General features: G+C 34.2%; 1 protein-coding gene across 6 annotated transcripts in view; it reads left to right on the top strand.

Moving 5' to 3' along the window:
• Positions 1-9,742, top strand: part of LOC150103765 (dynamin-like) — a 519,391-nt gene extending 509,649 nt beyond the window's left edge. For 4 of the 6 annotated variants that reach the window (XM_090397139.1, XM_090397145.1, XM_090397143.1 and 1 more), the window contains one exon: positions 7,006-9,742. Coding sequence is in view for 2 of the 6 variants with exons in the window: in XM_090397145.1 (XP_090253271.1) it covers positions 7,006-7,051 (46 nt within the window). In the remaining 4 variants the exon portion in view is untranslated. The remainder of the gene's footprint in view (positions 1-7,005) is intronic. The other 2 variants (XM_090397140.1, XM_090397144.1) reach the window with 1 other exon arrangement.
• The last annotated feature ends 1,229 nt before the right edge of the window (positions 9,743-10,971 follow it).

The raw sequence follows: 10,971 nt of genomic DNA on the forward strand, positions 1-10,971 counted from the left end.
ATTACAAAGATTAACTCTACACATATCAAAATATCTATCTCTGATTAACTCAGCTAAATGACAATGGAAACAAAGTATAACACGTGTCAAGTTCTCCGCTCGGTTAGATTAGCATTTCTCACTTAAGCCTTTTGATATAAAACAATATATATACTAATAACAATCAGATACGTGATTAGACATATATACACTCATACATAACTCGACTCAGGCTAAAACAAAATTAGGCATAATTAAACTTTACAATCAATTTTCCCTTCATCACATAACATTAGCACATTTCTCTGAACTCTGTAAACAATTAGTTCACCATTAATTAGAGGTGTGGCTTTCCGACTTCACAAGAAAAAAAAGTTCTTTAAACTAACTAACTATGGGATTGGCATTCTTAGCCTTAATTTTCACAATCTAGGAAAGTTCTACAAATTCTTACTTGCAACCTTGTCAGCCAGTTCAGTACACTAGATCCTAGAAATCAAGATCATGTTCCTCTTCCGGTAAAAACCACAATTGGGCACTATTTCACGACAACGATGATACAGCATACTCTGAGATCATCAAGAATCTTCGCGGTGGGACTTCTGGAATAGACCGTCACTGCTGTTACAAACCTCCTATCATCGTCGGACTGCTGCTGGTGGGACGTGACTCCCCGTCCTTGGAATAGCTGGACACAGATCCTCTTTGAAGCGAGATTGGAAACAAGAGCCAGGAACAGAGCGATTTGGCCACTCTGTGGCCAAATCGCTCTGTTCCTGGCTCTTGATTTTTCCCTTTTATCCTACTGTCTCGACCTTGGAACTCTTCCAGATTGGGTTGCCCGGATTTTCTTGGGGGAGGTCTTCTCTGCCACTCCTTTGTCGCTGAGTTTTTGCAGGAAAACCCGTAACTCGTTGACCTTCACGATTAGCGCTAGCCTCAGGTCTACATTTTTAATCCTGTCTGAGCTATTGTATTTCTTTGTTTGTACAATTTCAGTGGTTCTTAATTTATTGTAATATTTTATCAGATTCAATATAGCATAACTGAGTTAAATGTTAATTAAATTACAAGTATTTTATATTGATTTTATTTCCCAAGAAAAATCGGTATAGAAAAGTTTTGTTCTAAATTCTTTCTATACAAGTGCTGACTCATAAATTTATGCCCACATTTGGTTATAATCATGAAACTTTTTTCATATGCAGGTGAAAAGGTTAGTTTGTCCCTAGCTTTTGGACACCAGTATATATATAGCAGATTGTTAAAGCAGAACCCACATGGTTATGCATGATCCATTTTCTAAGAATGTTTAGATGTGATTGCTTGAAAAATTTAACTCATGTATGTTGAGAGATCTCATTAATGACTTCTAGACATCATTTAAGTCTCTGGTTTCTGTTGAGTGAATCATGGCAATGCACTCCTCAATTCAATGTGAAATGAAGTGGTCCTCTAGATAAAGCAGGTGGCTGCATCACAATCAAAGGTGTGATTTGCACAAATGTGTAATGAACAAGCACAGGTTTTTTTGTTTTGTTTTTTCCTTTTGTATGTCACACTGTTGAGATATAGCTTCTTTCTTATTTCAGGCTTCTGCTTGTCTAACCTATGTAAGGTACATACACCACAAGAACAGAATTCTGTAAACACTAGATTTTTGTTAAGGGATCACTGTCATTCAGAGATCTAAGCAGTCATTATTCTTCACTCATAGATCAAAGAATAATGACAACTTTACTTAGAAAATGACACTCCATTACTGGAGTGTAATTTTGGAGTGTAAGTAACATTTTATCTGAAATTTGTTTTAATTTGTAATATTTTCTTAATCCCTCCCCCCTTCCTCTTTGAAGAAGCCACTGGTCATTAGTACACAAAACTAGATCGGATATAATCTACTTTATGTAGATTATATACCCATGGAAGCCCTGAGCTTCCACGGGCTACCAAGCGCATCCCCTAGGTGGCAGGTGTGTGGGGGGGGGGGGATCCCGACTATCATCCGTTGGATATCAAGGCAGCTCTGAATATATTGAATTAAGAGCCATGGTTTTGGGTCTGGCAATTCCATGTAAAAATATTGCCATTCACCAACCCGCACTTGGCCAGCATGGTGAATTTATGGCCTAACCTTCCAAGATGAATCTGACAGAAATAAAATGGCCCTCATTTCCTGGAGGCTGGATTGTTACTACCTATGGCAGCAGTATCCCAGTTAAACATGAAAGCAGAGGGTACTCAGAATCCCCGGGTAACCAGATCATGCTGCCATTGGAAACTAGACCTTGGAACATTAAACTGTAGGACTCTGAGCAGTGAAGTATGGCTAACTGAACTAACTGAAGAGCTAAAGCGACTAAAATGGGACATTCTTGGACTGTGGGAAGTTTGAATGGTGAAGAAATTCTTCGAGTAAAAAATGGAGACATATTATATTATAGAGGCAGTGGCGTAGCTAGAGCTGTTGCCACCCAGGGCAGTCCCTGAATTTGTCACCCCTCTCAATCTTTTTCTTCTTTCACTACGTGTTATTCCCGCTTCCTATGCAGAGTCCATGTGTTACTTAGATACGATTACTTGTTAGTGCCACTCCCAACCGACCTCTCGCCTAGTCTTCCGCTGGGGGGGGGGATATATTTTTGGCTGAGAAGCGTATGTTCACAGGGCCGGTTTGCCTGCTTGCGGGATGAAAAATGCCAGATAAAGTGGCGGCAAAACCCTACTGCCCGCGCCCAAGACCGGCTAACTTGGCTATGCCTGAGGAAGATCTTCAAGTTCCTCACGTCTTCGACGGGAATCTAACCTGGGACACTCCTTCCCCAGGCATATGGTTGCAAAGCGCAAAGCCACTAGGCTAACTGTGCGGACTTTGCCGCCCCTCTCAATACACACCAAAAATACTACAAAACAACGTATAGGGAAATAAATTAAAACACTATGTTTATTTTTGAAGTAAAACTTTAATTTCAACATTCTAAAATGTTATTTTTCTTGCTTTTTCTGTTAGTAAAATAGTCAATGACATTGAAGTATATTTCATAGTAATGTAGATCATTAATGTAACTCCTCTCACGACTAGCAACAATTACAGCAGTTGTGAGGAAAATTCGCAGTAGTATTACAATATTTGGAACTGAGTTCTGGAGACTTTATTTTAGAATTAACTGCAAAAGTTCAAAAAGGTTCAAAGTGCCACCCCCCCCCTCTGCACCCCCCCCCCCAGCTATGCCACTATATAGAGGCCAAGATAAGGAAAGAATCAGTGGAGTTGGATTCTTGATCAACAAAAAACTGAAGAATAACATAATAGAATTTGACAGCGTATCCGATCAAATAGCCATCAATTGTTCAAATCTTGAAAAGATACACTCTTAAGATCATCCAAGTCTATGCACCAACAATAAGTCATACTGATGAAGAAATTGAAGCCTTCTATCATGATGTATCCCAACTCTACAATAAAGGAAAACATCATTTCAGAATTGTAATGGGAGACTTTAATGCTAGAATTGGTATTCAATATTCAGATGAAAGCTCAGTGGGAAATTTTGGATATGGCATGAGAGATGACAGAGGAGCAAGGTTAATAGAATTTGCAGAAAAAGAAAACCTGTATATCATGAATTCCTTTTTCAAGTAAAAAACACATGGGAAAGTGGACGTGAAAAAGTCCGAATGGGAAAACTAGTGAAATTGACTTTATCCTCAGCAATAAGAAAAACATCTTTCAAGACTGCTCTGTTATAAACACCTTCAATGTTGGAAGTGACCATCATATGGTACAGAGTAAAATCCAAATAAACTGCCAAAACGAAAGAAGAAAAATGTTTCGGAGATCAATGCAAAACATAGATGTACACAAACTCAACATTAAAAAAAGATATATTCCAACATGAACTAAACAATAGATTTAAACATCTTATTATAGATGACATTATTACCCAAAACCTTTTACAATGCTCACTTGAAATAGCTGGTACCACAGAACAGAAACAAGACAAAATCTCTGAAGAAACAAAACAGCTTATGAAGAAACAAAGAGAAATGAAACAATCAATTAACCTACAGATTAAAATTTAATACACTGAATTGTGCAAAACAATCAGAAAACGGATCACAGAAGAAATAAGAAAATTCAATTGTAAATTCATACAACAAACAATTGAAAACAACTGTAGTCTCAAAAAAGCCAAACAGCAATTGATGAACAGCAACAAACAGATGGTTGCAGTCAAACTACAAGATGGGACCATTACCAGAGATAGATATGCTATAGCAAAAAGAATTGAAGAATTCTACTCAATATTATATCAGGATGATGAATTAAATGAAGAAGACAACTACGACACAGCTGAAGTACCACAGATTCTACCAGAAGAAGTTACGTGGAGCATCCAAAGCTTCCAAAATGGGAAAACTGCAGGTGAGGATGGAGTTATAGCTGAACTTCTAAAAACAGGTGGAGAAATAATCTACAAACTCTTAGCAAACTATTTACTTTATGCCTGAATAGAAGACGACGAATTACCGACCTATCAGACCACTGATAGTAGACTACAAAGTGTTTACAAAAGTCTTAGTTCATAGGCTTTGTGTGACTCTAGACCTAGCACAACCAAAAGAACAGGCAGGCTTTCAAAGGGGGCTTTAGTACAATGGACCATATTCAAGTTGTACAGCAGATTATTGAATGGTGTAATGAATATCAATTACCACTATGTCTTGGTTTTATTGACTATGAGAAAGCCTATGATTCACTTAAAACTTGTGCAATACTTAAAACATTACGAAACCAACAAGTGGAGGAGCCATACATCAGAACCATCAAATCAGCATACACCAATGCCACAGCAGCAATTCATTTCAATGGAAATATCTCTACTGTGGGAATACAGTTTTGCTATCTTCTCAGACACTATACCTGCATAAGGAATAACTATGGATGAACTGTTTTGAGTGATGGTAGGTTGTTGTTGTTGTTGGTGGTGGTGGTGGTGGGGGGAGTTGTATGAAGAATCTTGTTGACTAGATTCCCCCCCCCCCACACACACACACACACAACAACAACCTACCATCACTCAATACAGTTCATCCATAGTTATTCCCTATGCAGGTACAGTGTCCGAGATCACAAAACTTTTTAAACCTTTCAACATCAGAGTTGTGTTCAAACCGGTCAAGACTATCCGTCACGTTTTAAGATCGCCAAAAGACATTTATCCTTTTTTTCAAACATGCTGGTGTGTACACCATTCCATGTGCTTGTGGTCTAAACTATATAGGACAGATGTTGAGAAACCTTGAAATCTGAAAAAAAAGAACATATAGGAGATGTTAATAACAACAGAACAGACAACTCAGGTCTAGCCCATCATTTCGCGATTACTAACCATACCATTGATTGGGATAGCAGCTTCATGCCTTACCTAGAAGAAGATTTCCATTGTAGAAATTTCAAAGAAGCCATTGTAGTCCTCTGTTCTGGAGAAAATCTTAACAGAAACCAGGGAATGATAATAGCTGGCATATGGAAAATCTTAATGAGATCACTCGGTCTGCCAGAATTTAATTTCGCTCAAAATACAGAACATGCTCTCATAACAGTGACTCATCACAACACGCTCTATGTGTGTAATGTTACGCATTCTGTTTTAATGTTTAATTTATATGATAGCATTACTCCATTTTCTTTGTACTAGCTACTTTGCGGTTTTTTTTTTCTCTTACTGTTATAAGCCCTGAAGAAGCCGGACAGCCCCGTCAGCGAAACTTATTGGTATTACATGATTACATATCATGGTCAATTAAAGATCAAGATATATTCCATTTATTATATGTTTGAATTACCAAATATAATCTAAACCAGCGCTTTCCAAACTATGGGCCATGGTCCCTTGGGGGCCTTTAGTTTTGTTGAGGGGGGCCATGAAATAATGAAAACAAATTTAAAATGTTTTAAGACCAAGTGTGCCATGTCAAATGTGTATGTAAGATGCTAAAAATGTAATATTTGCATTTGATTTTTGAGATATTCGCTGTGTATGTTTTGTATTGAATATAAATACAATAAATATTATAATAATATATGTCTGTATTATGATTTTTTTTTTCGATGGAGGCCATGAAATATTTTAATTTTTCCAAGGGGGCCTTTAGATCCACTGATCTAAACCATGAAAGACAGGAAGTGTTGTCTTGGGCAGAAAGTACACCAAGTAATTTGGAGACTAAGGAGATTATATGTGTATGTGTTTGTCGGGAAAGGCTGAAGATATAAGAACTGTGTTTTGCCAGCATCGATGCTCACTGGGTGCTTCTTGTTCCATTAAAAGGGCAAGGAAATCAGTGTTTAATACATTAGTTATGGAGATCTTGAAGATTGGAATGTTTGAGTGCTACAAGTGCTCAAACATTCCAAGCTTCCAGAAGATATACAATTTTCTTCCTTTCACTGGATGTTTGTTGCTTTGCTTAAATGGATGTGTTGAGGAAGCATTGCATTTTCATTTTAGGGATGAGGAATCCCCCTTTCCATTCGTCTTATATTTAAAATATTTTATAAAACACACAAAAAAAAGTGCTTATGCTCTAGCTAACTGCATCAGCATGTGAAAACTATCATTTCATCATTTTTACTGGGCACATATTAAATATGTTTTTTGTCCCAAGCAGATTTAAATATATTATTTAAATCCTTTCTAGCATTTTTTTTTTCCGTTTTACAAAAGAAGGAAGAAAAATATTGTATCTCTGCTGTGATAGAATATATAATAGTTTCCTGTGTTTTGATATGAATTTGTGACTTTTGATGAGGTATCCCAGTTAAGGGAATTTCATAATAACAGTCTACTAAATTTTGCTGTTGTGATCCCTACATGTTTGTCATTTCTAAAGGAGACCACTATTATAAGCTGTAGCTTAGCTATTTGTTAATATATATGTATTTACTTTTAATTTTTGTAAACTGCTTACAGTTCACATTCTTTTTTTCTTTTCTTGTGCTGCCTCTTCATCTTAAACCAGTCGCAGTTCCACTGGAAATGCTCCCTCCATTCCTCCACGGCCATAATGTTGTCATCTGATGCTACATCCTAGACTCTACACTACAGTGTACTTGAAGTTTCTTTCCCTGTCCCCTTTTGTTTCTTTCTCACTCTGTCATTTATACAAGACAAGCAAGCCTGATGTGTGCTGCAGTGTGCACCTCGTAGGTAGAGCAGCATATTACTACTCCAGAAAGCACAGCAGACTAACAGTTAGCTGGTGAATTGTTAACTGCTTTCCAGTATAAGTGTATGTGTGTCATCTGTATTTGTGTATACATTATCAGAACATTGTGATAGAGATAGTTGTCTACACTGTAATCACCATTGTTTGTCTAGTGTTATAATTAGAATGTTCTGTTACATGTTCAGTTGTCTTGTGGATCTTCTGTCTTAAACATCTGCATTATTCTTTAAACTACATATTGATGGCAGCTCTGAACTCTCGGCACCTATTTCAGAAATATCTGTATTGTACTGTGTGAGATAGTACAAATTTAAACTTGAAAAGAATATCTGATGGACACATTAAGTACACAGGATGTACACAACAAAATGTTAATACTCAACTTGTTAAAAATAGTGTACGAAGAACTGGATGTGCTTTCAGAAATGTGTAAACTGTATACTTATCTTCCATGTTTAGAAAGTGTTTGTGTATATTTTTTCTCCTAAAGTTACAATATTGTAATTTTATGATTGTTGTGCCCTTTAGCTTATATTGCGCAGCTTTTAGGGTCTTGTTATCATATTTATTGTTAGTGATGTAACACATCTGTACTAACATACTGTGGCCATTTCTGAAGATTTGTCTAAGAGTAATTGTGGTAAATTGAAATGCATTTTATTCTCAGAGTCTGTTTGGAGGGAATGGAGTAGAAGAAGAAAAAAATCATGTATAGATAATTATGCCAGTCTTAGTTGAATTAATCATAAACAATCCTGATTTGCTTTTAAAGGTGATGAATACTGCTGAAAATCTAAGTGTGAGTAAAGCACCAAGTTACAGTACATCAATAGAAATTATATTGACTCCTATAATATATATACATCTATATTGGTAATAACTTTTGTACATTTATAATTGTATCATGTCTAACTGGCTTGCTTAAAGGTTAAATAGCAACACAAAATAATAACTTTGCAAAGATGCTTGCTAAGAGCAGAAGAAATGTTATGCAGCTATCATCAGAGTAATTATATTATCTGAATTACTTGTTTGGTTTTGAAGTGTCATAAGTAAATTGAAATTTTCATAATTTGAGCATTTGTTCTGATTGGGCTGCTATTGAATCTTCACCAGGAAATAAAGGTTTTAAATAAATGTTTCATAAAATTTAATTGCACCAAAAAGGAACTTGTAATACATTGACTGATATATTTTTCATTCTGGCATATGAATGAATTGCTACAGAAAATTGTGTAAAGGGATTAATAATATAAATATTTTTGTCTGTATAGGCGGCCTCTACCCACAGTTCCACCACGATTACCAGACAGACCCCAAGTGCCTGCCAGGCCTAGTTAGATGTTATTTTAAGGTGACTCATTTGGTGATGTGAATTTCCAGGATGTGTAAAGTTTCACTTGCAGCCTAGCACTGTATATTTTTTCATTAGACTGCATTTTATATTGTAACAAATGTAAAGTGTCATGAAATATGGATATAAATTGTAAATATTGTGTTTTTGTTGCTGTTTACATATCTCTTAAGTGTTATCTTTTTTCTATTAATTTTTCTGTAATGTCTATTTTTTTTTTTTTAAGAAAAAAAAAACAAAAAGAAAGGAGAATTGCATTTGTTGTTGATATAATTTTCAGGTGAGTGTGCATGTGTTTAGCAGCATACAAATCTGATAATTTTTATGGAAGCTTGTTTACTAGAGCAGTTCGTAATATATATAATGATCTGATGCTTTTATAATATAAAGATATTTCTATGTACATATTGCATACGATCTGTTTAAGGAATTCCTTTATAAATTTAAAATGTGAATTTTTAATTAAATGTGTTTTGCCAAAACTCAATGCTTGTTTGGTAATATCTGTAAAAAGTTTACATAGTTTGACGAAATATTTTTTTTAATGCTCTTTAGTTGATTTTGTTAAAGTGTTTATAGTTGATATTCAGGAAATTTTACATCTGTTAAAATGAGGTGTTTTTATTTTATATAATTCCTTGTTATATCTGCTGAAATATACTCAAAACAACAACAAAAAATGTTAAAACTAGCAGTATAATTTTGTTTGCAGTGCGAATAAAAACTGTCAAAAATGTATATAATATATATATATATTATGCCTTAATAATATAGGGATGCAGAAATGAAGATGAAAACTTACGAAGTAGTGAATTTTAAAAGATACATATTTTTAAAATGCATAATTGAAACACTGCTAGGAGATATTGACCACTCAGTTTTCTGTGCAGTTAACGATAAAATGCATTTACAAAGTTGGTCTAGGTGCAAAAATTGTTATATCTAGACCAAACAAAATGCCATATCTTCATGTTGCTCATGGAATATTTTCAATCAGTCATAGATTGGGTCTTTTTTATTCAGCAATAATCATTAAAAAAAAGTGTTGCTTTTTTTTTTAATTTGGTGTTATTACAGATTGTGTACTTCTAAATCTTAAGCAGTAAAAGAATAAGGCCAAAGAATATGTCCACTGTAGACCAGGACAGGTTTTTAAATAAAGAATGCACCATTTGAGTTTCTTTCATTAAATCACATGACATGGTTTTATCAAGTTGGAAAGTTCTTTGCTAAAATATACTCAGTTCTTAAGTTTAAAAAAAAAGCAGAAACAGTCATAATAATAGAATACCATTATGTTATTGCGATTGATTTCTTTTTGCCACATTAATTCGATAACTGTGAACAACTCATCAGATCTTATTTCAATGTAATTCCTATGTTGATAAATTATTCATTGTATCCTCAGTATGACAATCAATTGGAGAAATCAAGAAAAATTGTCATTAATCTGGTATGTTTATATATAATGGTAGGACTTTGAGCAAAATAAAATAAATGCAACTTGTATTATATACAGCACTATATTAATAGTTAAGAACTAGGGCTTAATGTTGTGCTGCTTATATGTAAGGTGTCCATAATTAAAAAAAGTAGACATCTAATGGGAGTGGGGTTGGATTAAGATTTCCTCAAAAAATACTTTCGATGACCTAAAATTCACTATTTTGAGTATAAAAATCATTAATGCAAATTGGAACAAAATTAGGAATTTCAAAAGACATCATTGTCTGCTTGTTACAATATTTAATGTAAAGTAACTATGTTTATTTATGGCAACGAATTAAGTAATAAATATAAATTAATAAACAGTAAATAAAGCTGAAAATTAAATTGGCATTAATTTTTTTAATAATAAGAAAATAAAATTTAAAAAAAAAAATTATGTATTATAAGTACCTCACAATTTACCTGGTGAAATCTCAGCAGTTTTCTGTTTCTTGAAATTTTGCTGTTGTGGCTGATGCAGCTGGCTTCTTATATAATTTTCAGAAGAAATTTTTTTTGTTTTTTTTTAATATTGTTTTTCTTTACACATAAACTCATGAAAATAAGCACAGTTCATTCCTTTGAAATTGGTTTTTATAATTATCATTCATTTTACTGTCAATATGCAATAGATTTGTTTTCCTTGCTCTATAATTTACTGAAGAGAACTTTCTGCTGAAGTTATGGAACCAGACAATGTCAAAATAAATTCAACAATGGTTTTCATAATCTCAGAAGAAAAGTGTTAAAAACTATCAGAAAGGGAAAAAAAAAATAAAACAAGCCTAACATGTGGATAATAGAAATAAATCCATATAATATTATTTATTTAGCATATGATGTACAGGTCTCAGGATAATACATACAAATTACATAAAACAGCATAAAAACAATTGTAAAAATCATAATAAAAGGGG

This window comes from Typopeltis vanoorti, chromosome 8 (assembly GCF_054136105.1).
Source record: "Typopeltis vanoorti isolate ZY-2024b chromosome 8, IOZ_Tvanoo_1.0, whole genome shotgun sequence".
Classification (NCBI taxonomy): domain Eukaryota; kingdom Metazoa; phylum Arthropoda; class Arachnida; order Uropygi; family Thelyphonidae; genus Typopeltis; species Typopeltis vanoorti.